Here is a 27491-nt window from a genome sequence, read left to right as displayed (position 1 = left end):
GTATTGTATTGGGGAAAAATGGTCTGACAAGTTTATATATATATATATATATATAATGTATAATATATAATGTATTATATATATGTATATATAATATACATATGTATATGTATATATATATGTATATACATATATATACACACACACACATACATATATAAACTTGTAAAAAATATATATATATGTTTCTTGGGGAAAAAATGGCCTGACAAGTTTACCCAAAGGTGAATGGGTGTATTGGAGACTTTTCTAAGTAGAAAGGCTGCCATAACGTGGAGGTGTTGCTGGGTCCCCAGCGACACGGCAACACTTACATCTGTGTCCCTAGTTCTTAGAGCAGTTCTGGGCACACAACAGGCAGCTGCTCAAAAATGCTTGTGGAAGAATGGCTGAATAAGTCAACCTCACTGGACATTTTTCTTTATAGTGATCGAATTTAAAATCTACTTCCTCTAAAATGAAAATTCAATGTAAAAGTGAAGTTATTGCAAACTCATTTTTGAACACAGGTTATAAATTATGCTCACATAAATTTATTAAACTATAGAATAGAAACCATGGCCATGAAGTTTTTTTCTGGAAAAAGCTTCAATTACCTCATTAGTTTATGGGGCATAAAGACCTTTTATAGTTACAAATTTGCATATAAGATGGAGTTTTATCCTAATGATAAATCAACTATGTTCTTAAAGATCTTCTTTCCTTTAAATTATCATTGTAAATCTCTGGAGAAAAACTACAATATCTATGCTAAGTCACGAATTGTCTTGGCATTGAGAAATTTTAGTGTTTATCCCATTAATACTCACATTTCTATAATGTGAAAAAGGGTACAAATGAAAACGAAGTGCTTTCTCCTCACTTGAAATTCGGCTACTAGTGAAATAAAGGTAATATTACTGCTCTTTAGGTAATCTCAAATAAATTTACCTCAACTGTCTTAGTTCTTCTCTCTTCCTTTTTGTCTTCTTCGGGATTTTCTGGTTTCTCTTCCTTTTCTTCCTTTTTGGTGCTCTCCTCTGCCTCTTCTGCCATATCTACTGATATGGTAGCTTGATCTTTTCCCACCCAGTCATGAGCCTTCTTCATGGCCTGCAAAGGCCCCCCAACCAAAGCAATTCGTTTATTATGCAAATTGGGAGATGAAGAAATTCCAATCCCCAGACTACAGTAAAGTTGCCCTAAACCTTCAAGGGTGATTCTCTGTACATTCAAAAAGTGATGAGGCAATTCCTTAGTCCCCTTAAAAGCACCTTGTTGGTGCTTTCTCGTGAATATAAAGTAAGAAAAGGGGGCAGAATAGAAAGTATGGCGAGAACACTGCAGGACCTTTTTAAAACACACTGTGAAAGGATACATGGGTAAGAATAAAAAGGACAGTCACCTTGAAAGACCGATAGTATATTTTTCACTTTTCATGACCAACTATAAAAGAATAACAGTACTTTTTTATATGTAGGTTAGAGACTTAGCCAGGGTCATTGCTAAAGCAAATTTCCTCATTTGATAGGGCTCATGAAACCCTTAATGTTTCATGAACCTAGTAATGTATCATGCAGCGAAGGTGAAGGATGGATCTGTTCTCTCTTCCCTCGTCATGGAGACATTAGACCTCAAGGGGGGAGGAGAGGAGCTGTTGGAAAGACCTGGAGCTGCTCCATGACTAGTTTAATCTCACATGAGTGCAGTCTGAGAAACCTGTAAGCCCAAAAAATTATGGCTAAATTGAACAAGCAGAACAACCCCCCTTCCCCATCTGTCATTCCCTGAATTTAGAAAGGGCAGACTCACCGAGTTTTTACATTACAGTTTAAAGCTGTTTGCTTAAGTGAAAGTTGTATCTGAGCTTATGTTAAACTTACTTCTCATCTTAAAGCTTAGCTGACTATGTCCACCTTGGACCAGTGGGACCTTGGAGACACCACACACACACACACACACACACACACACACACACACAGCAGTGGCAGGTGCTGCACAGAGACCAGTGGGACCTTGGAGACACCACACACACACACACACACACACACACACACACAGCAGTGGCAGGTGCTGCACAGAGATAAATGAGGCAATTTCCCACTGTGTTCAAGTCACTGACCTGCCAGAATCGGTGACCTCTATCTGAGATAAAGAAATTACTCATGTCTCCCCCTCACTGCCTCATCCTGCCCTTTCCTCACCCACCTTGATTAAGTGAGGGCCTACATCAACTACTGCTTGCTAAAGAGAAGGGAAAAAAGGAGAATGGGAAAAATAATACAGTTTTAAGTACTTAATACGCAGTGTCTTCATTAACAAACTCCACGGCAAGTCCTTACACTAAGTTGCAAAACATGCCGTGGTACAATTAGAAGAACCCAGACTGAAAAAGCTGGATGGTTCTTAGACTCCACGTGGCACCAGCATTCTGTGCGGGAGGGGGCGTGTGGCTGACCCGGCTGAGGGGATTCTGTCTGCATGATTCTGGCACATCACTGCAGCGTGGGAGGGGAGACGGAGTTTGAAAAACCCCTTGGTGATTCTGTATCCCTTTTCCCTCCCCTATGCTGAAGATACCCACTGCTCTGATATACAATTCTATTTTGAGGAGAAGTGACTTGTGCAAGGTCACAGGGTCATTACTGGTGAAGTTGCAACTAAAAGGCAGGTCTCCTGACACAGTCTAGCATGTTCTCTCCCATCACATTTCATTATGTTGCCTCCTGGAATCTTAATTAGTGACCTCATACTCTCCTCCCCCATCACCATGTGCCATTTGGGGTTTGGGGTTTTTCCATTTCAGGTGGATCTCTTGAATTTACAACCGATAACTTTAAAAACAACAACAACAATAAAAACTGAGACTTAGTGCTGACCTTATTGAGTTTGTCAGGCGTGGCTGCAACATGTAATTCAAAGAGAAGCTCTGTAAGCATGCTAGCAAATTCTTCTCCCTTTTCTTCTAAGGCTGGAAATAGAAAATGACAAAAGTAAGAAACGTGATTTATTTTTCCTCCTTCAGAATGTGGCAGCTCCCCGAACCTTACAGCCCGCAGTCAAAGTGAAAGTGAGGGCTGCAGCAGCCTGCTCCCCCGCTGCCAGAGGGCAGCTTATGAGCTGCCCACTCCCAAGCACCACGATGCTCGGGCAGCCGGCTGCCACCATGTGAGGGCTGCCCCAGCCTCGTTGCTCAAAGCTGTAGCTGGGGTGCCCCCAGGCTGACCTGAAGGCAGCGTGAGGGCAGGAAGGGACCTATCTGTCTTGTTGACAGCTATAGGTGATCGGTAGCTATTTGTTGAAAGAATGACTGAATGAACAAACGAATGGTGGAAGAGACCTGTGACAACACTGTATTTATGACCTGGAGTATTGTTATGCTTAGCACTGCAACTCTAATAATACCCAGGGCACCCTTTTCTGTCCACAGAGTCATAGTGCTGAGCAAGCAGAACTAGTCTCGTGGGTCATACACTACTTGATGTAACTACACTGTATCTCTTGGGAAATTTCCCAAGGTTTCAGAGGACACCTGTTGGTCCTATACTACTTCTTAATGGTATATCTTCCCTCCAGAATGGGAGCTACCTAAGGACAGACATGGTATATGTTTTTGCTCATTCCTGAATCCAGAGCATCCAACACAGTGGCCGGGAACATAATAGGTACTAAACTGAGTATTATTAAATAAACAGTTTGGTGGTAAACTATACCATATAGAATAATATATGGATCACATATATCATGTTATGTATAATATACCATCAAATAAAAATAAATTAATGTCATTGAGGGCCAATAAAAAAGATTAAAAAAAATTTTTTTAATGTTTATTTATTTTTGAGAGAGACAGAGACAGATTGTGAGCAGGGGTGGGGCAGAGAGAGAGGGAAACACAGAATCCGAAGCAGGCTCCAGGCTCTGAGCTGCCAGCATAGAGCCCGACACGGGGCTCGAGCTTATGAACCGCAAGGTCATGACCTGAGCTGAAGTCAGATGCTTAACCCACTGAGCCACCCAGGTGCCCCAATAAAAACGGTTTTTTACAAGTTATAATCTTACTTCTTTTTCTCATTTATATGTATGAATTGAAACCATATTTAAATTTTCTAAGTGCTAAAGAATTGATTCTACAATGGGTTTACCACCAGTTTGGGGGAGAATAAAAACATCATTAATCTGGCCTGATTACATGATCTCAAAACCCTCTGAGTAGAAAATCCTCTGGTTTGTGTCAGTGGGGAAAGGCATTACCTTCAGGGAGAACTAAGCCATGTGAGAAAAACTGTATCTAATACTTGTGTGCATGTGCCCTTTGCTGTTTTATAGACAAAATGGCTAATTAGCAGCTTGTGAAGACAGCCGGAGTAACTTGTATGTCTTTGTTTAAAACATTTGGCTTGATCAGTTTATCATCACCCGAGTTCATATATTCTCAGGGGAGAGACAGATTCATGAACAAAATAGAGAGGTAAAACATATGTGTCAGGTGGAAAGTTTTATGAAGTATAAACCAAGGAAGAGGAATGGGGGTGGCTGGCAGTCGGGAAGTGAGAGGGCAGCTGAGAAGGTGCCATTTGAGTAATGACAGAGGAGGAGATGGTGAGCAACACCAGATGGGGCACGGGAAGAGATCTCCAGGCAGAGACACCACCAACACAAAGTCCAAGAAGGAGTGTGCCCGGCTTGCGCAGGGACAGCAAGGAGGCCAGGGTGGCTGCAGCAGGGGCAGGGAGGCGTGTACCTTGGCGGTAGAGAGAGAGAGAGAGAGAGAGAGAGAGAGAGAGAGAGATGGCTGTCTTTGTTCAGGATGAAGCTGACACAAGCATCGTTCTAACCCGAAGAGGTAAGCGCACTGATTGAGAAGGCTTTTACAGCACCAAATCTTGCCCTGAGAGGGGTATTAAGAAGGCTTCCTGGAGGAGGTGATTACCTGAACCCAGTCTTCAACCTAATGCCTTCTCATTAGCTACTTGCAAGAAAGGAGAGATGAAGGGCTAGGGAGACAGAGACAAAGCTGAGATTCTCTCTCTCTGCTGGGCAGGGATCTTGGTCTCACCCTCCCTGTATAGGCAAAGTAAGAGGGGCAGGCACACATCTGTGCAGCATCAGCAAGGGCTCATTGCCAAACTGCCTGGTTCTTCTCACTTCTTGTTCTGTGTGAGGCAATGATGCAGGGAAGTTAGAGCCCTGGACTTAGTTGTGGAAGGCATGGGTTCTACCCCAGCTCCTGCATTTAGAGAATATATGGCCTGGGGCTAGTCATGGGTCTTCTTGGCTTCCATACCCTCCTCTAAATTTAGATAAAAAAAACCCATCCATCTCTGCTGTAGCACTGTTGTAAAGATCAAATAATGTAACAAATGTGAAAGTATTTGTAAACACTAAGATTTTATCAACTATGTTGTTACGTGCTACAAAGATAGAAACATAGGGAGATTGGGGTGTTTGGGTGGCTTAGTCGGTTGAATATCCAACCTCGATTTTGGCTCGGGTCATGATTCCATGGTTCATGGGATCAAGCCCTGCATTGGGCTCTGTGCAGACAGCACAGTGCCTGCTTGGGATTCTCTTTCTCCCTCTCTCTCTGCCCCTCCCCTGCTCTCTCTCTCTCTCTCTCTCAAAATAAATAAATAAACATTAAAAAAAACATAGGGAGATTAAAAATATTTGGGAGTCATCAATGCTAAATTAGGATGCAAATACTTTGTGTAGCTCCAATTTTATATGTTTTTTTTTTTTATTAGAAGCAGGCTCCACACCTAGCATGGAGCCCAGTGCAGGGCTTAAACTCACGACACTGAGATTAAGACCTGAGCTGAGATCAAGAGTCAAATGCTTAACTGACTGAGCCACCCAGGTACCCCTCTCCAGCTTTTAAATGTGCATTTGTTGTATACAACAGAAAAAGATACCAATAACTTTTAGCAGATATCTTAGGGGAAAAAAAGCCACAGAGAAAAATGGAAGTAGAGAAAAACAGAAGTAGATAAAAACAGATGATCAATACTGTTGCAACAAAGAATATCTATTACTACAACTCTTGGTTCGTACATGTGGTCAAGATCTTCACTGAAGCGGTAAAAATAGAAAATGGCCTTTTAGAACCTCTTCACGACAGTGGTAAACCAAATTAGAGACCTATAGTAGTGTGATAAAATTACACACTGCTGGAAAGACAATCTTGCAAATCATTAGCTAATATTATCAAAGGCAGAGGAGCCTGATGTTGAGTTTAGCTGAAAACGACAATTTGTTATATTTTCCAAGACTTGCAAATAAATTATTTACATGTTAAGGGGCCTTTAGGAATGTAAATGATCACAAGAAAAAAAAATGGATGCAAATGCTCTGGTTTCTCTCAGAGTGTTCCTCCTGGCTCGTCCACTCACCCCCACTGATGAGATAACTCTTTACAGCTTTTAGATAATCTGTCCACCTCTATGGAGTTGTCATGCTCCATCATAACTGGATTGATTTAATGGCAACCCCGCTACTCTTTTCTCCCAGTTTTTCTTTACATGTTTTATATTTATCTATTAAATTAATTAAAATTAATAGTGTTTTGATAATCTGGAGATGCCCTTTGGGAAAATGGATATGTTATGGGCGGTAATAGGGTTCTGTCACTTAAGGAGAGAAAGTCTACCATTTCTTAAGCATGCTGTCCAGGACTTCAATTTTTGTTTTTTGTTTTTAGCATATGAAAAAAGCCCAATTTACTAAAGCTCTGTATTGACTGAAACACATCACATATGGTAGCATTAACAGTATTAACAGTATTGAACCAAGGTTCCTCTCTAAGAAATTACCCTAGTTGGGGATGCAGGGCTGCTTTAAGTTGCACTGGCAACAGTACTGACATTAGGGGAAATCTGGGATCTTCTTTTTGTCGTTCTCAATGACTCCCCCATTAGGATCAAGGTCTACCTTAGGCATCATGAAACCAAAGAGAAATAATGTGGATCTTTCTGGTGATTGTTACTCTGGAAAACAGGCATCCCTATTGGTTCATCTTGGGCCCATAATACCATGTGCGTGAACTTTGACAGCTAGTGTCTTAGTTTCTCATTATTAAAGCAAAGACAAGGCTGTCATTCTTTGTGACTTTTGTAGAAACACACAAATCTCAAAAACATTCTTCTCCAACAGTCTCTTTGATATTGACTTCTTTCTATTGTTCTGTATAACTGAGTCTTCTATTTTGATGCAATGAGCATAAACCTCATTAAACTGAAGGCACATAAGGTCTCTATGAAGGACTAAAGTGGGAGATGGTATTTAACTAAGTTTGCAAATGCCTAGAATAATCTTGCCCTGAGCAACGAGGCTGAAGCGCTTGGCTCTCATGCTTGAGCCTTGATTAAAGGTAGGTAACACACCTGGGCACAGAACACTTCCGGCTCTTTGATGGGTATGAAGGCACATGATTGCTATGCTGTGTGGGTAATAACAAATACAATCATAAATAAAAGCTACAATTGATTGTACCTTTACTATTGTCCCGGCATTGTTTTAGCACTTTAAATAACAATACCAGCTAATGTTTTTGAGCAGTTCTGTGTGCCAGGCTCTGTAATAAATATTTTTACATATATTCTCTAACTTGAGCCTTACAACAGCCCTTGGGAATCTGTATAATTGTCTCCATTTAGCAGGTGAAGATAACGAGTTTCAGAAAGGTTACCTAACTTGTTCAAGGCCATGCAGCCAGTAAATGGTGGAAATGTTTCAAATGGGACCTTGAGAGAGTCCCAGGAGAAGTCAGCCTGTGTGGCCATGGTTGCCTGTTAGCATAACCTGAACAACTGTGGTTGCAGTGCTAGGTGATGACCTCAGTAAGAAATTACTCTCAGGCAGTGCCTGAGTGGCTCAGCTGGTTAAGTGTCCGACTCTTGATTTCAGCTCAAGTAATGATAGGGTTGTGAGATTGAGCCCCACGTTGGGCTCTATGCTCATCTCTCCCTCTCTCTCTCTGCCCCTCCAAAATAAATAAATTCTTAAAAAAAAAAAAAAAGAAAGAAAGAAAGAAAGAAAAGAAAAATACAAGAAGAAATCCATGAAAAGCCCTGCCCACTGCATGCAGATACGAAATTAGATATCAGAGCATAAACTCCAGTCATCAGGGCCCTGCTCAGGGCACTGCGTTCTTGGTCCATGTGACCATTCGCGTTTACTGTGCGCCGTGATGTATCAGGAACTGTGCTGCCCACCAGAGAAATGAAGATACGTCAGTCAGGAGTTCCCGCCCTACAGATCAATGTGACCAGCTCCTATAACAAGAGCAGATGTACAGAGTGTTCTGGAAACGAGAAGGAGGGGCACTTGCATTGAATCATTCCCTGTTCAAAGGGCTGCGTTTATTAGCCGTTTCTGAAGGATCATACCAACACTTTGTTTTGCTGTTTAACCGGTTATTTTCCTTTACCTTGTTCTTCTTGATTCTCTTCATTCTCCAATTCTTTGGCTGCAAAGATGTCTTTAATGGAAATTAGGTCGTTTTTTAAGAGTTCCAGCTTCTCTCCATCAAGCGATGTTAAAAATGACTGAACCTGAAAACAGAAATAGGTCAGCGTAACTGTCATCTTTTCTTCTCATTAGTCACATTTACACAGGGCCGTCCCCAGTTCTCCCAGGACTCAGGCGATTGGTGATGTGTGTGGGGGGGGCGGTGGGGGGCAATGCCAGGTTTAACGCTGGATTTACTGCCTATGAACCTTGCAACTTTGGGTGAGTTACATAAGCTCCCTGGGCCTCAGCTTTTACAACTTTAAAGGGAGAGCCACACTTCATTGTGATCCTTTGTGACGTAAATGAAATAGTGACCGTGAAGTACGAGACACAGGTGCAAAAGGCAGACGCTAAGTAAATTGTGGTGGCAGCTCTTGTAGCCAAGTGGTTAAAAACACACATGTTGTCAACTCTGAATTCAAAGATGAGCCCCGTGGGGCGCCCGGGTGGCTCAGTCAGTTAATCGACTGACTCCTGATCTCAGCTCAGGTCATGATCTCAAGGTCATGGGATTGAGCCCCACATCAGGCTCTGTGCTCTGTGCTGAGCATGGAGGCTGCTTAAGATTCTCTTTCTCCCTCTGTCCCTTCCCTGCTTGCTCTCACTCTTAAAAAAAAAAACAAAACAACAAATATGAATCCCTCACTTATGAATTGTGTGACCTGGGATAATTTATTTAACCTTTCCATGTCTTTCCTTCCTTATCTGTAAAATGGGTTCTAATAGCATCTCCCTTGTAAGGTTGTTTTGAGGGTTAAATAAGATAATGTATTTAAAAGTACTTACAGTGACAGTCAAGAAATTACATATATGTCATGTATGTTAACATAAAAGAATATTAACATATGTATATATAATACATATACATATAAACAAACACATAAAGAAATGTTTTACATATACAGATATACATACATTATTACTTGCTAGATGTGGGTTATACACCAGGGCTACAAAAACACATGAGACATTTTTCTTCTCAGAGATCTTGCAGTCTAGAGGAGGAAAGCCCAGGCTAACCGCTAACGGCCATGACAGATGTGAATGGAGGGGCAGTGGGGCACCAGGGAGGTGACTTCAGTCCCACTTGGGGAGACAAGAGGGTGGGCAGGGAGAATTCACAGAGGATGATGCTTGAGCTGACAACTTCCCTGTTCATTGTCTTCAGAGCCCCTCTTTTGAAACTGACCGCGGTAAACACTTAAAAATTATTTGCACACATGGCCAGCCATTCTCTGTGAATCTGAAGACTGATTTGAACTTTCAAAATGGCCATAGTGCATGGAAAAACCATACAAAAAATGACATAAGACTGTAAAGTAGTAAAGTTTTCATTCTGCAGGTCAAACACTTGCTCTGGAGCCAGAACCAGCAGAGGAGCCGCAATGCCCCCTGGAATATGTTTTCGTATTCATTATGGTTGTAGATTCACACATCAGGGTAAGCGAGAGGGTTAGAGAGGGCATCAGGGATGCCAGGAAAACATTTTCCTAGAAGTTGTCATGTATATCAGGAGGACAGAATGCAATGGCAAGGAGCTCCGGAAGGAAGCGTGGCAGGAAGGCATCCACACAAACCCATCAGTCATGGAGTTCAGCAGGTGGAGGCAAACGCACCCTGCATGATGGCTGCCCCCCCCCCCCCCCCGCCCGTCCTTTGGCTCTGACCTTTTAAGAGCTTCTTCTCAGCTCAGATATTCATGATTAGGTCTCAGGGTCCTAGATAGGCCCACATCAGATTCCTACAATTCAGATATATTTTTAAACAGCAGTTTTCAAAGAGTAAAAGAAAAAAGGTAATTATTGAATAAATGTGCTTGAGCACAACACTTAGTGAAAATGTGGGGCATTATGGTTTCCTCATGTCTTCTGGAGGGGAGCCATCCTCTGGGAGGGAATGCACTGGGGTTGTATGCGTTGGGCATCCTTTGGAAAGGATTCTTTTTAGCAAAGGAATCTATTGTCAGCGTCTTTCTACTACAGTATCTCTTTTGCTTCCTCCTAATTCATTCCATTATGCCAAGGTGATGAGCATTGAATCTTTATTTCAATCCAATAATAAATAATCATGCGCTCCTCAATAAATATTCATAGAATGCTGACTATATGCTTGGCATTCTGCTAAGTGTTGATGGGAACACAAGGGTAGACAGTCTGCCTTGTAAATCTTTTCCCTGAGAGGGAATATAGAGTGCCATTTTGGAGATTCTTGCTTACGTTCTTGTGAGCTATTGTGTATAATAGCAATTAAAATGATTAGTTTTTTTCATAAGGTTTATAGTATATCACATTGTCATGCCTGTTGCCATCCTAGTCAATCTAGTAGAATAGTAATGATAATAATTCCTTATATTTCCATATAATGTGTCTATGTTTTAGCCAATAGCAAGGTCAGCAGAGGTGATGTGTATCATTTTCAGGTCAAGGCTCTTAAAAAATGGGAGTGTACCCTCTACACCTTTCTGTCCTTATGCTGGTGGGATAAAGACAACAAAGAGGGCCTAGAAGATGGTAGAATCCAATGCTCTAGACTCAGACACAGGGGAGTCCACAGGGCCAAAGGGATGTGCCCACTCCGAGCCCACACTCCTTCTTCCAAACCACTCTCTAGGTACTAAAGTTGCTAAAGTTTCCCTCCCTCAGCCTGTATGGATCTCTACTCAGGATGTGCTCCTTATGGCAGGACCATCCACTGGAGGATGCACCCCTAGGTCTAAGAGGTGGCTGTTAGCAGTGGCGTGGATGGAACTTGAACTATGGTATCCTCACATGTACATATAAAGCCCTTGAAGTGAGAGATAGCTGGAAATAAAGAGAGGAGAGCAGGCAGGAGGGTAGTATGGAAACGTGAGGAGTGTGAGAAGTCTGAATGGGAACCAGGCCTTCAAAGTCATTATAAAAGTGTATTTGTTAGGGTAGGATGACAGAATATATATATTTTTTAACAGTTTGTTTCAAAACTCCTTTAACTTCCAAGAATTTGGTGTGTAGAGGAGGTCTAGTTAAATTTGAATGATGAATATTTTCTTAGTGTGTGTGTCTCAAATATTGCAGAGGACATATTTACGTTAAAAAAGTATTCATTGTTGGGGCGCCTGGGTGGCTCAGTCGGTTAAGCGTCTGACTTCAGCTCAGGTCATGATCTCACCATTTGTGAGTTCGAGCTCTGCATCAGGCTCTGTGCTGACAGCTCAGAGCCTGGAGACCTCTTTGGCTTCTGTGTCTCCCTCTCTCTCTATCCCTCCCCTGCTCATACTTTGTGTGTGTGTGTGTCTCTCTCTCTCAAAAATAAACATTAAAAACATTTTAAAAAGAAGTATTCATTGTTTATTAAAAGTTAAAGCTTATCTTGTCATCCTGTATTTTTATTTGCTAAATCTGACAACCCCAGTAAGGATCTCCATTTGTATTCTTGCCCGAGGCAGGTGAACATCAGGACGGCTCTAGTGGAGCCATGAGATGGACAGAGCGTGGCTCCTGAACCCCTAATTCAGGAAAGCTGCCTGATGACCAGGCACTCCCATCTTGGACGGTTCTAGAATGAGGATAACGCCTACTGATTTGACCCATATATTTTTAGGACTTTTTTTTATAGCACCCGGTAACGCATTACTAATCCAAGAAAAAGTTCTGCATTCCCTACTATGCATCTATAAAAATCTCTAGGCTGGGGGAACAAAAGCAGAGCTTGTAGAACAGTGTGTAAACAGAGGGAAATGAATCCCTCCAGGGACCAAACCTCCTTCCTAGCAACGTCAGTCGTTTGGGGCTCTTTTCTAAGGACCTGGGACTCTTTCACAGCTGAAAGCTGCAATGGAACTCTCCAGAATGGAATCTCTCTACCACTATGATAACTACAAGAGACCACACATCCGTGTTATGTTTTTAATTAAAACAACACACATACACACACATATAAGAATGCATGTAAAAATAAAATGTCATCAACCTTATATACACATATACATAAACATGTATAAAAAGGCAGCTAACATTTATTGAGTACTTATTATCTATTCAGCAAGCTGCAACTGGCTTCACATGGATTATCTCATTTAATTCTTTAAAGCTGCTATGAGGTAGGTTTTATTATTAATCCCATTTCACAGATAAGGAGATTGAGGTAAGATGGGTCCAAAATCATACAGCTACTGAGTGGCATTTGATCGCGTAATGTCTGACTCGAAGCCCAGCTGTTATAGGGAAAGATTTGTGATACAGTGGAAAACTACATTTTCTAGAGCACACGTTACCAGGTTATCTGATTCTGAGTCTATGGGAGCAACTTCACAACTCTATGGATTGCACGAGCTGAGAGCAGTGCAAAATAATTCTAGTCTATAGACGTGTGAATAGATTCTGTCCAGCAGAGGAACAGCCTCACCTCCTGTGGTTTATGACTATTTGCACACTGGTTTCAAAATTGCTTTACTCCACATAAATATGTGTGTTGGCTTTTCCCCTGAACCAATTATAATATCTGCTTGGTTCTTTCATTTAATTAAGAGGCTAAATAAATTCTTTAATTCATGTTCATTTTGTAACTGTATATGAGGCATGATTTTGTTCTTAAAAAATTACCCCCTTTAACAGTTTAACCACAAGACTGTTCCTGATGGCACATGGATAACAACAACAAAAAAGAAATAAACACAGAAAAGTGACACATAACTCAATCATCTGGAAGGAGGGGGATTTCCATCCTGTTTGGTTCTTGGTTGCCTCTTATAGGGCAGAGGCCATGTTTCCTGGCTTAGGTGGGCATCAAGAATGTCTGTATCCCCTCCAAGTGCAAACATGGAGGACATGGCCGAGAGAGAGTTAAGAATCACTCCTCTACTGTAAGGCTCACTTCCAAGTTCCTCTTGCCATCAGGGGCCTGCTTGTCCCCAGTGAACGTCACTGAGATGAGCTATGGCCCCTCCCAGGACGTTCAGCGGGTGCTACCCTGTGGCTCTGCCAGAAAAACACCCCAAAGTACAATCAGCCTGACACCAGGCAAAAGAGCTGTATATATAACTAAGTGAATTAATAGTTTTAAAGCACTTAGAATAGTGACTATATAAGTATCATATGAGTATTTGCTCAATAACTACCCTCCCCCACCCCCCATGTAGATCCTTTTAAAAAAAATCCCCAAACCCTGCTGATTTCTACTGTTTCTATTTTGTTTCTTGAGATCACAGTGATGGGGATGTGAATGTACAGGGCTATCAGGTAATTCCCAGGTTTCCATTCTGGAACATTCCCAGATAGAACTTTTTTTTTTTTTAATGTTTATTTATTTTTGAGAGAGAGAGACAGAGTGAGAGCAGGGTAGAGGTAGAGAGAGAGGGAGACACAGAATCTGAAGCAGGCTCTGGGCTCTGAACTGTCAGCACAGAGTCCAGCATGGGGTTTGAACTCATGAATGGTGAGATCATGACCTGAGCTGAAGACCGATGCTCAACCAACTGAGCCATCCAGCTGCCCCCCAAATAGACCTTTAACCCCCAGCAAGATAATCCTGCCTTTTGTGGCCCAGGCTTTTTAACGAATGGGTGAACACAGCACTACTTAGCCCATAAAACTCTATTAAAACCCTGCAGTCTGGAAGAAACATCAGCTGCTTTGTTTTCATTGGGTGGATATGGCAATGTGGCCTAGTAGGGCATCGCTGGTCTGGGTACATCACCAAAAGGAAGCACAGGGCCAGGAGCCTGACAGGCAAGTTTCTGAGCAACCTTTGGCACCATGAAGTGTGGTAGTGATGACTCTTATTTTGCTGGCCTTCTTGGGGGCGGGAAGGGGTAATAGCTTAGCATAGGACAGAGAGGAAATAATATGGAGCATGAGGGGTCATCAAACTGTATCATATCTGTGACCCTAGCACACTACTAACAAGGCCCTAAACATGAGATATTTTAACAGCAGATTTTCCAGTTTCTCTCATGTATAAGAAAACAAATTAGTGAACATGGAATTTTATTTTATTTATTGTTATTATTATTTTTTTTTTAGAGAGAGAGAGCATGAGCAGGGGGAGGGGCAAAGGGAGAAGAGAAAGAATCTTAAGCAGGCTCCACACCCAGCACAGAGCCTGACACGGGGCTCGATCTCATGACCCTGAGATCATGACCTGAGCTGAAATCAAGAGTAAGACGTTCAACAAACTGAGCCACCCAGGTGCCCCAGTGAACATGGTATTATACATGAGCAGGGCTGACATACCTTGCTTTCACTTTCATTGGACAGAATTTCCAGGGCTTCCAGGTGTGACAAACCTTGATACTCATCAAACAGCATCCCGTAGTGTGCGGTCCTCTCGGCCGTGAGCTGCTGGGCCAACCTCTGCTTCTCTTTCTCCTTGGCTTCTCTTAACATCTGCAGAAATACACAGTGTTTGTGCCCTGGGTGTATGCTGGGAAGCCTCATTTCCTGAATCAGGGGAGATAAGGGCTGGCTTTGTATTTGTGAAGAGTAGGTTTTAGTTACTTGGGAATTTCTAACACAATGATTCTTTGATTGATCCTACTGACAATTTTTACATAATATTCCACTTTGAGTTTTCCATGTTCATTATATACATGAAAAGACAAAGCAAAAATTCTATGCCTGGGAACAGGATTGGAAAGAAGCACATCAGAAGCTGAACCGTGGTTTCCGCTGAAGTGTTTTCCGTGTGTGATTAATTTTCTTATTTTCTAAAATCTCCAAATTATCTATAACGAGCAAATCGATGCACACCAGGAAAGTCTAATCTATTGTGATAGGGTTCACTGCAACTTCGGCACCCAGGCAGACCTCAAGGCAGTCATAAGCTGGTCTGCTTTGATCTGAGTTGTGTTATTTTAAAAAATTTTATGTGGGTGGCTATTAACCATCTTTGATGAACAATATTAATAAAATATAAACTCATAATGTATTTCTCATCAGATACTAAGTATAAAGAAGAATATTAGCTTATTGATGCTGGAGAAGTAGGACTGTGAATGGAGTTCCTCTCCATGTTGATCATTTCTCTCCAGTTATTTTTTTTGTTGATTAAATAAAGAGAGCAAAGTGAACACCGAGTCCCCCAGTCACTGCCAATTTCCTGCACTTGCTTTCTGTGATTCTAAGCATCTTTTATTTGATTCCTCATTAAGTTTACTGGGCATTACGTTTATAGGGTTCTTTAGTATCTATGGAGAGCACCATAAACACAGTGGCCACCACAAATTCACAAGGGAAAGATCATGGAAGAACAGACTGTGGTTTTTAATGTGCATCAATAAAACAATCGACCCCATTTCTCCTTTTGGGTTCTTGAGGCGCTTAGCCAAAAACTCACTGGGCTGCAGACAGAATTCTCCCCTCTATCTGTCTTTAACATTAATATGTACAAGCTCTGAATTTTAAATTTTCAAAACAATCTCATCAAATTACCACTGGGGATTTAAAAAAAATTTTTAATGTTTATTTATTTTGAGAGAGAGAGAGAGAGACAGAGTATGAGTGGAGGAGGGGCAGAGGGAGAGCCCACAGATTCTGAAGTGGGCTTCAGGCTCTGAGTTGTCAGCACAGAGCCCGATGCAGGGCTCAAACTCATGGACTGTGAGATCATGACCTGAGCTGAAGTCGGACGCTCAACCGACTGAGCCACCCAGGCGCCCTGAAATTCTCCATTTTAGAGGTATGTGAATTTCAACCAAAGAAGCATAGTTAGCCAGTTTCTGGACTCGGTCACATTTCCCCCACATTATCACCTTCTTAACTAGAATGGAATTTATATCTATACATATATACTTATATATAGACACATATATAGGCTTATATGTAGGTACATGTGTATATGTAATATATAGTACGTACGTATGTATCTATATAAATTTTATATATAAGTCCTGTGGCAACAATATTCCTACATGCTCACCAAATACCCTTTCTATCCTAGACACATAGCTGAACTATATTTCTCAGCCCCTTGAGTTGAATTAAGTAGACTCTGTGGAAGTTGTGGCCAAAGGAATGAGGGTAAAGTGACGTATATCACTTCCAGGGAGAAGTCCTAAAGTGTCCTACCTACCTGGCCCTCCCATATTCCTTCCCCTTCTATGAGGCTGGAAGTAAAGATTTTAGGACGGCAGATCCACAAGATATGGACTCAGAAAAGAGCTATCTAGAGAGTCCCTGAACAGGGACATTCACGCTGCAGGAGCGAAAGTTAGATTTTTTTGCTCTTAGCCACATCGATCCTTGGGGGTTGGTGTTTTAGTCTCATTTTCATTTTGCAATATCTGGTATTAATTATCTGATTAGTACAAATGTATTTTCTTTTGCAGGATCGGTAGGCTGGTGGTTTAGATGATCCTGCCAAGTCCTGACCTGAGCTGTAATATCAGAGTGGTTATATGAAGGTTACTCTGGAAGAGACCAGAGGAAATAGCTTAAAACAAAAGCTTTTCAGGAACTGCCACTAACATGATGTCAGTGATGGCTCCTTAGTGGCTTCCTAGTGTTGAGCCAGGAGAAAGTATGTTTGTCCTGCCTATGAAATTTATGAAATCTGGGGCTGTATCAGCTGCTCCTGATTTCAGGAAGGCAGAGACAGACCTGGCGTATCCGCCTGTCACGGAGGAAGGGACCAGGAGCATGTCCGCACTGCGGAGCATGAACTGGGCATGTGCCATCTGAAAAAGCAAGTTCACTATTAGGATTTTATACTTGGAAAAGAAAATAAATACTACTTTTAACTTCTTTACTATAGGTAAGCAAAACAGATTAAATTCTTTTTTTTTTTTTTTAAGTAAGCTCTACGTTCAACATGGGTCTTAAACCCATGACCTCAAGATCAAGAGTCACATGCCAAAACGACTGTACAAGCCAGGTGCCACAGATTCAATTCTTCATATTGTATTTCCCAAGGAGGGTTGGAAAACTTTAAAACTTGAAGTGTGAGAAGAGAGGCCCATCCTTGCACATAGTAAGAGGACTATAAATTAAAACTCCAAGGAGATGCCATTTCCACCTATTATATTGACACAGAGTAATACAACAACAATAACTACCGTTCCTGAGTGTTTGCTAAGAGTCCAGTACTCTTCCAACTCATTGAATCTTTACGTCAAAGCTATCAGTAGGTATTGATGTTGCACCCAGTGCACAGGCGAGTAAACCAGGGCACAGAAGAATTAAGTAACCTGCTCAAGGTCATGTGGCTAGAAAGTAGTAGAGCTGGAATACATACAATGATGCTTTCAACCGAATGCTTGTGTCCCCCCAAAATTCAGTTTTTAAGTTTATTTATTTATTTTTGAGAGAGAGAGAGAAAGCGCGCGTGTGTGCAAAAGCACACAGTCGGGGAGGGGCAGAGAGAGAGAGAGAGGGAGACACAGAATCTGAAGAAGGCTCCAGGCTCCAAGCTGTCAGGGCAGAGACTGACATGGGGCTCAAACTCACAGGGCTGTAAGATCATGACCTGAGCTGAAGTTGGACACGACCAGCTGAGCCACCCCGGTGCCCCGCTCCCCAAATTCATAGGTTGAGACCTAATCCCCAATGTGATGGTATTTGGAAGTAGGGCCTTTGGGAGGGGATTAGGTCATGAGGGTGGAGCCCTCACGAATAGGATTAGTGTCCTTATAAAAGAGCCCCCACAGGGCTTCTTGCCCCTTCTACCATGTGAAGACACAGTGAGAAGATGAGAAGATGGCTATCTATGAACCAGGAATGGGCCATCACCAGACACTGAAATCTGCCAGCACCTTGATCTTGGGCTTCCCAGCCTCCTGAACTATGAGAAATCAATGTTTGTAGCTTATAAGAAACCTAGTCTTATATTTTGTTGTAGCAGCCTGTGTGGACTAAGACAAATGGCAAAAATGTAATAATCTTCAAGAAATTATTAAGTGATTAAAAAGCAAGGTACAAATGGGTATGGTTAGCATGCTACCATTTGTCTGCAAAAGTATATATGTATCTGTATCTCTATGTCTATACCCATATCTATAGCTATATGATAATTCTGACGGAATCCATAAGAAGCTGTTAACAGCGTTTGCTTCCCATGAGGAACCCAGTGACTGGGGAACAGGTGCATTAGAAACTCAATTTTCATTCTCTACTGTCTTAGGTCATTTGAATTTAAATCACATGCTTTAAAATACCTATTAAAAAAGATAAATAAAAAGGTATTTACTTTACTGACTGAAAGAAAGGATGGCAAAAGTATATAATCCCACCTGAGATAAGGAAACGGTTCTCTCCATGAGTGTCTTGGTCCGCTTAAAGCCTGGGTCACTCTCCGCAAGGACATTCATGGTTTTCTTACCGATGAATTCCAGAGCATCCAGACCACCCGTTAAGACGCTTTTACCCTGCAGATGAGATAATCACATGAGATTAGCTTTTGCCTTTTGCAATTTCACAGCAGTCAGAAACTCGCAGAAGGCACTATGTGCAAATATTAAAATCAATATGAAGTCACAATTTTTTCTCATCAGGGATTTAACATCCTTTTAATGCTGTTTTCTTTTCCTTGGAAGGGCATATGGCATATAATTTGTAGGGCATACAATATTATTTAAAAAGGACACTTAGGAAAAACCAAAGCATATTTGGGATTAATTTTTACTGGCTCTATGTGTATGAATAGAATATGTATCTAAGACATGAAATTAATAGGTGATCCCATTACTGTTTTTGTTTGAAAGAATGTTAACCAGAGTAACAGAGTTGTTTGGAGCAGTCTATTAAAATGTCAAATACTCTTGCCAATTTAGCAAATTCTTTAATCTAGGGCCTTGGACTATGGGACCCTCAGGCTGTTTCAGATGGCCCTTGCATACTTTCAGAAACTAGCATTAACTGCCTATAATTAGTATATCCATGAAATAAGACAGGTTGATTTCCATATACGGCTGCCTTTAGAAACTGTTCCATCAGGGGGTGGGAGGGAGGGGAGGGTGGGTGATGGGTATTGAGGAGGGCACCTTTTGGGATAAGCACTGGGTGTTGTATGGAAACCAGTTTGACAATAAATTTCATATATTGGAAAAAAAAAGAAACTGTTCCATCATACAATGATCCTGCAAATCCTCTTGTCAGCCATTGTTTTCCTTAAAAAAGAAAGATTAAAACAACCAAGATTTACTCACATAAACTGTTCATATAAATAGAACTGCTTACATTTCTTTACAGCTTCTGTTCAACTACACAACTGCAATTATACTATGCACACATCTGTGTTTTTTCTGCCTTACATGAACTATACACATTATATTTTATTAAGATATTATTGCCTGTGTACATTTTCCAGTCTTCATAATTATTGCTTCATTAGCAATATTAGGCTTCGCTGAGTTAATATACTTTAGTAGTCATTTCCATCTTGGACATTTAGACGCTGTTTTCAGATTTGGGGGCCATTCAGTATGCACATCAGAAAACAGATTTTAACACACGTATATTGTGGAAGGACTATGGGATATCACAATTCATACTTTTGCATGATTTGATTTATGTCTTTTAACATTCTACGAGGGATTATTCAGTAGAGAATAAAATGGGAGAAAGAAGGACATGGAGACTTTGATTAAAGGCAAAGCTGGTGGGAGTGTCTGGAACTTGGGAAAAGAAAGTACCAGAAGGTAGGAGAGAACACAGAAAGGAATTGAGGGTGCTGAAGACAAACTCAGAGTGCCCTGCGCTGTCACTCAGGGAGACGATGAACTCATTTCCTACGACCAGGGATGTGAAAGAGCTCCGCCCCATCCCCAACCCGACCCCCTCCACATGTAGGCATACTGGACACGTGTTGCTGTTTGACTCCTAAAACACATTTGCTGCTTCTCATTCAGCCTACTTAGTCTAGAGGGCCTTGAGTTGCAAGGAGGAGAGCACGCATTTTCTAATTCTGGCATGCTCTGACCCCAAAGTCCGGTAAGACGACTTCACACGTGTGTCTACGGCTTCCTCTTCTTCCCACATTGCACTGTACTCGCCTTTGAGTTGGCTCTGTCTTCCAGGATGTTGTGCCCTCTTGTTTGTCCACATATGCCCAGCATCTAGCATAGTTCCTGGCACATAGTGAGGGCTGATTACCTTTTTTCTTTTAAGTTTTTTTTAATGTTTATTTTTGAGAGAGACAGAGCGTGAGCAAGGGAGGGGCAAAGAGAGAGAGAGAGAGAGAGAGAGAGAGAGAGAGAGAGGGAGCGGGAGAGAGAGAGAGAGAGAGAGAGAGAGAGAGAGAGAATCCCAAGCAGGCTCCAGATTCTGAGCTGTCAGCACAGAGCCTGACACAGGGATCGAACTCAACAACGGTGAGATCATGACCTGAGCCAAAGTCAGACGCTTAACCGACTGAGCCACCCAGGTGCCCCCACCTTTTTGTTTTTTAAATGAATGAATGAATAAATTGGACATCAACTATACTTCTAGAAAAAGTAGTTGGTTGGTTTTTACACAGCAGAAAAGAAACCTTTTCTTCCTGACACTGAAGACCGGCTAGCTGTATCATCTCATCTGGGGTGCCTCCCCGCTTTTTCATTATTCATCAGTGTTTTGCTGCCAATAATAAGCTTCTTGAAGAGGCAGACAGGGATCTGGGGCAGGGGATAAACTTAGGGTTATTTAAGGAATGGGGAGAGTAAGAATGGGAGGTTAAGATGGGGGAAGAATGTTGGTCTTAGTTATCTGGAAACACTTCAGAAACATCTCAGGATGTTGTTTCCAATTCCTTACCAGCATTTTTTTTTTTTTTTGTATCTGAATGGCTTTATAATCTTCAAACTGAAGATTAAGAAACATAGACCATCGAAGAAAACCAGCTGTCTCAGCTCTAAGAAAGAGCCCTCTCTCCTCCCCAGCCGGAGGCTGTCCTTGCAGCTGTTGGAAAGGACACTGTTACAGCAGACTGAAAACGTTCCTTCTGAGCAGTCCTTTCTTTTAAACATAAAATGTATTTCATTTGCTCTTATTATTTTGGTGCCAAGGTTACGCCTACTCTGTAGGAGAAAGCATAACAAAACCATAGTCCAAAGTTATGAGCAAGACCATCTTTTCTCTGATGTATCTAGGTCACGGGTAAACACAGATATCAAAAGAAGGCGCTGGGAGAGACCAGGGAAATCAGAGGAAGCAGCTAACGACTTACTGTGTTTTGAACCACATTGGTGATGGCGGACAGCATGCCCCGAGACCCGGATGAGGGAGAAGTGGGTGGGCTTTCTGTGGGACTCTGATCTGTGGCCACATCTGCTAGTAAGGAGAGAAACATCCTCTTAGAGTTCAGTCTACTGATCCGAACTTAGAAATCTTCTATTTGCGCACATAGTGCGATACGGCTGAAGTCCAAGAAGCCCCCAGATAAACAGATCGCTCACTTTGAGGGACTCCACTTTCGGTATCAGGTTGGGCCCCTTCAGAAGAGCTGGAGTTTACACCATGAATCCGTAGTGTGGCTCCTGCTTTTTCCTTGACTGCTGTCAATCCATGACCTGCCAGGAAATAAAAATACCGTTCCCAATACAATAGAAACCCACGGTCTGCAATTCGATAGCTCATGTTCCAGAGCTGTTGTAAGCTGTAGGCGTATACCCCGGTTGTAAGAGCATGTAGTGGTTAACAGCATGGACTTTGCAATCCCTCTCATTTGTTTCTCAGACGGTCTGCTTAGCAACCTGGGATTCCAAATCCAAGATATCTGTGAATAGGATCCCTGTCTTTTCCTCTTTACTCTTTTCTAAACTCCTCAAAACAGGCATGCATCATTCAGTTTTGAATTCCTTGCAGGCCTAGCCCGGTCACAGACACTCAATTAATAGTCACCGAACTGAAATCGCGTGAGGCCCAGCATGCTCTTTCAAAGTGTTAGTCATTCTTTCAGTGCGGAGAGTGCAAGGTCTGGAGCTGACGTGTCAAAATCAAAAGCCCAATCAGTGAGCAAACCAGGAAGAGCACCCAGTGGCTCTGCCCGTTGTCCTAAGCAGTAACGGTCCGCATGCAAGCTCCTACAGTCGTCGGCCAGGCTGAAGAACACTGGCTTTACGCCATCTGAGCAGGGCCAAGATGCCTATAGTCTCCAGAGCCCAGCACAGTGGGTGTTCAATAACTATTTGGTAAACACAGAGCTGACCTCTTCATCCAAGCACTGTGTGCCACACACACAAACAACCCCTGGCCTGACAGAGAAATAGTCTTGGCTACATTTTATTCTGGAGCAATTAATTTTTCTCCTTAGAGGCCCCCATGATGAACCACAGCTTTTCTCAAGTTCCCACTGAACACAAAAATTAATGGTCTACTGACTGTCCTAAAATGGCTTTTTGAGTTCTTTTGGAGAAACAGCCTGGGATGCCACTGTCCCAGCACTCACCTCCCCCTTAGCATCGCAGGAAGAAAGGGAAAACAATTTCACCAGGGACCCAGGCAACATCAGGTTGCTAAAACCAAAGGCAGCAGCAATATTAATATGTGGGGGAAAAAAAATCCCAAGTCATGGCAGGATTTGAGAGCCAAAGAGAACCACCTAGTCTTAGAAAGCACCATTAAAATGACCCACTGTCCATCTCCTGAATAAGAGAAAGACACAGATGACTCCCAAACCCAAATAGTAGTATTTTATCAGTTGTAACTTTATTTATCAGAGTGATCTTAACATAATCAGGGCACTAATATTTACCAGAGGACTAATTACATCCAGTGGAAACCACCTGTCATTATACACTATCTAGAAAACAGGGAAACTTAAATAACATTATTTACAATGTTTAAAACATTAATTTCACAAGAAACATATGTCTATATTCATGCGCAGCTCATTAGATACAGTTCAAATTCATTATCAAGTTACTTGGAACAAACATGACCTATAACTGCTAAAACTAAGGCTTGAACTCATTCTCTTTAGCTTCTAGTAAATTCCAAGCATTTCAATGGAAATTTATTGAAGTTTCAGTCACACCTTCAAGTTACAAGATACCATCTAGCCTATTTACGTATGAGTCCATATTACTTGCCATATTTTAAAAACACACATATTTTCCAAAAGGAAAGAATATACATACAAATCTCAAATAGGATTCTCATTGAGATTTCTGAGGGCTAACATAAAGGCATAACTGAGTTGGAGAAGACAGGGAGGAGTCTGCTACATTTTCTTTGAGAAAGCCATATAAGAAAGATGATTCCACATCCTTCCTCGAGAACATGCAGGATTTAATGGACCACACTGTCATTATCTCCTATTTCACCTTTTATACCCCTTTCATGTGAGGACCATCTCTGATTCTTTTCCTAGGGAAGAACAGCTTCTCACCATCTCAGAACATACATGATTAGGGGTATGTCCGCATAAATTGCCTCTAGAAAAGTTACTTTGTTTCTGGAAGGAAATACCATTTTTGTGTTCAGATAAATGGGATGTGTCTGTTTAATACACATGACACTACGTTGCTACTCCAGCTACTCATACACACACACACACACACACACCTATACACCCACAGTCACGTACACACACACACCTACACACACACACACCTATACACCCACACTCACTCACACACCCACATACCTAAACACCCACACACCCACACCTATGCACACACTCACTTACACACACACACACCCATCCATACCCCCCCACCCAATACTGCCCACAGCTTTCCTTTGTATAATTGATATACAAAGAATTGCACATATTTAAGTTTGCCCCAATTATATTTTCTGATAAACAATTCTTTCTGAATTCTTTTGTTAGTGAAAGTACATCATTAGTGCATTCTACTAAAATTAGAAAGCTATGGTTCTTCACAGATAAGGTTTAATGATGCCACACCCTACTTTGAAGAATAACTTCTAAAACTTTACTTAGTGTGACATCTAGTGCCCAGAACAAGGAAGTAATATATGGAATCATTTTTGCCTTTTGACTGTGAGTGATTCATTCTCAGAGATACTGATTAGGTTCTACCAATAGCAGAAAAACAACAACAACAACAAATACGAATAATACTATAGTGTATAATCATGGATTCCTCACACTTCATTGTGAACCCTAAGTATCCTCAAAGAAATAAAATTCCTTCAAATTCCATGGGTCTAAAGATGGAATATCCTTTACCCCTGGACTTATTGCAGCAAAAATAGGTGAATATTGCAAAGAAGATAAGAATGTTATACAATGAGGCACCTGGGTGGCTCAGCCAGTGGAGCACCCCACCTTGATTTTGGCTCAGGGAATGGTTCCAGGGTTGTAGGATCAAGTCCCGTGACTGGCTCTGGAGCTGAGCATGGAGACTGCTTAATATTTTCTCTCTCTCCTTCTGCCCCTCTCCCCTGCGCGCGCTCTCTCTCTCTCTCTCTCTCTCTCTAATAAAAAATAAATAAATAAATGAAAAACAAAATAATGTTGTACATATGCTGTGATATGGTATCATTTTAAAGCAAATGTTAAATGATTGGCTGGTGTTTAATTTCTCACCTATACCCTAGTGGTAAACATCTTAAACTTAGGAGTCTGAAGTCTTGTGGAGGAATTTTGGTTCCATCATTTATTAGTTGTGTGATCTACATGAGTTACTTAACCTCTGAGTCTCTACTGTTGTGTCTTCTTTGAAAGGGGGATTGTAACATCTATCTCCCAGGGTTCTATAAAATCACCAAGGAGAAATACATGATACCCTTGGTATCGGCCCACATTTTTTGAACACTTACTATGTCCCAGGCACTGGACTAATTATTTCTAGTAAAGTAAATTATCTCATTTAATCTTCTCACTATGAGATAAGGGATACTATTATGCCTGTTTCACAATGGAGAAAACTGAGATATTGGTGACATGAAATAATTTGCCCATGGTCCCAAACCTGCAGAGGCAGGTTTTGAACCCAGTCCTAACTCTAGAATTTACACACTTAACCACTATGCTATATTAAGAAGGTTTTATATGCCATTTACAGTGGATTAGATGTCATTTTAGTCCCATTTCTATAACTTCTTGGAAATCAGATCCTTGATCTGATTTTTTATTTTTAAAAAACTAGCTTATGCTAAAATTACTGGACTTCCCTTACCTTGACTAGACAGCAAGGCAAAGGCCACTTCTGGAGTGAAATCTTCTTCTAATTTTGCCCCTTTCAGTCAGGGGTTGGCAGGTGTGATGTTTTTAGAATCATCCCCATGCTGTGCAGGCACAGATCCTAGATGCTGTGTGGTGTTATCTTATACATCCAGTTTAATTTTCTTTTCCCTCAAAAAGCACATGATATCATCAAGCCATTATTTTGTGAGTTCCACCAAGATTAAAACCCATTAAAGCGAGGTCTCCCCTCTTTGTGGAGGAAGAAACTAATTTGTTGCCAAGAGGTAACTTAGGGAAGCAAGAGTAGTTCTCTGCAGCACCCTGGATGACTGGCTAACTCTACAAGTATTTTCTTTCTTCTTCTTTTTTTTTTTTTAATGTTTATTTATTTTTGAGAGACCGAGTGTGAGCCAGGAGGGGTAGAGAAAGAGGGAGACATAGGATCCGAAGTGGATTCTGCACAGACAGCAAAGAGCCCGATGTGGGGCTTGAACTCATGAACCTTGAGATTATGACCTGAGCCAAAGTCAGACACTTAACCAACTGAGCCACCCAGGTGCCCCTCCATGAGTACTTTCTACTGGTCCCATATGGTAAAGCCCATGCACGCAGGGGACCAGCTAATTCATTCAGAGGACTCCCCCTATTTTAATTTTTAATACAATGTTTCCTTCTTTTCCATTTCTTTATTTTTAAGAAATGGATATATATAAAAGAAACTTAAAAAAAAACTCATAATTTCACTTTCCTGATATATCTGGTTGATTTTTAAAACAAAAACATTTATATGACCAAATTCAAAGAGTTTAGAATCACAGACAACAGAAGGTGGGCCAGTCTCTTTCTCCCTAGACTACTTCTGGTGACTTACTAACATAATAGACAGTAGAGTCTATGAGCTTATAAAAGCCTATGGAAATGTTTAAGACCTGAAAAAAAATGTTGCTTCTAAAAGACAGAAAGGAAAATATGCAAATTGGAAATAGAAATTAATCAATACTTACTTAAATGTATTCAAAATGTGATATTAGGTCAATGGGTCAGCTACAGTTCAAATGAATTCAACTCTTACATAGTCATATGTAAATTATGTATTTATTTACTTTAGAAGTTTTTAATGTTTATTTTATTTTTGAGAGCGAGCGAGCGAGAGAGCGAGTACTTGAGCACAAGAGGAGGAGGGGCAGAAGGAGAGGTTGAGAGAGAGAATCCCAAGCAGGCTCCACACTGTCAGCACAGAGCCTGACATGGAGCTCGATCCCACAAACCGTGAGATCTCGACCTGAGCTGAAATCAAGAGTCAGATACTAACCTGACTGAGCCATCCAAGCGCCCCTGTAAATTATATATTTAATGAGGCATATGGCTGTGTTTCATTACATTTGCTGTGATACAAGAGGAACTTCAAAAAGGAAAAGTGCTTGGAGCTCTTGAAAGACTTTAAGTTACCGTACCTTCCTCTCTGCGCCCCTGGTCCCCCATTTCCTTCTAAAGATAACAACCCTTATTTGTTTCCTGTGATTTTTTTTCATGAAACATTTTTAAAAAGCATATACCTATGTAGAAGTGTTCCGGACCAGGCTTCTTCTACTTCAGAATATACGGCACGTGCAGGTGGTGGTAGGGGCCGAGTGTGGTGCCCTGTGCATTATGGGGGACATCTCTGGAGAGTCATCCTGACCCTACCCCCCACCTCCTCCGCCGCTCCCTAGGGGACAAACTGAGGCCTCTGAAAAACCTGCATTGCAGTTCAGCTTCTCTGATGGCCCAGTTCTGCTTCCCAATCCTTCACTCTCCTGCAAGGCTTGATCCTGAGAGCACTTCACAGTGGAACTCCCACAGTCTAACTTCTGCCTGTGTCTCCCCCAGGCATCTGACCTACAACACTCATCTGCCTCATTCTTTTTTGTTTGTTTGTTTTTTTCAGTGTTTATTTATTTATTTTGAGAGAGACAGCA

At 41.5% G+C, this 27491-nt stretch overlaps 1 protein-coding gene across 4 annotated transcripts in view; it reads right to left on the bottom strand.

Moving 5' to 3' along the window:
• The window catches only part of FAM114A1 (family with sequence similarity 114 member A1), a 112207-nt gene that overhangs the window by 12092 nt on the left and 72624 nt on the right, over window positions 1-27491 (bottom strand). For 2 of the 4 annotated variants that reach the window (XM_049631956.1, XM_049631957.1), the window contains exons 4-10: window positions 21833-21946; window positions 21604-21707; window positions 18692-18826; window positions 14700-14852; window positions 8408-8531; window positions 2859-2950; window positions 931-1092 (exon numbers count right to left, since the gene is read on the bottom strand). In XM_049631956.1, the coding sequence (XP_049487913.1) occupies window positions 931-1092; window positions 2859-2950; window positions 8408-8531; window positions 14700-14852; window positions 18692-18826; window positions 21604-21707; window positions 21833-21946 (884 nt within the window). Of the gene's footprint in view, window positions 1-930; window positions 1093-2858; window positions 2951-8407; window positions 8532-14699; window positions 14853-18691; window positions 18827-21603; window positions 21708-21832; window positions 21947-27491 lie in introns of those variants that run through there. The other 2 variants (XM_049631958.1, XM_049631959.1) reach the window with 2 other exon arrangements.

This window comes from Panthera uncia, chromosome B1 (genome assembly GCF_023721935.1).
Source record: "Panthera uncia isolate 11264 chromosome B1, Puncia_PCG_1.0, whole genome shotgun sequence".
In the NCBI taxonomy this organism is placed as follows: domain Eukaryota; kingdom Metazoa; phylum Chordata; class Mammalia; order Carnivora; family Felidae; genus Panthera; species Panthera uncia.
The sequence above is the reverse complement of the archived record's forward strand: the minus strand, read 5'-3'. Positions and strand labels throughout refer to the sequence as shown.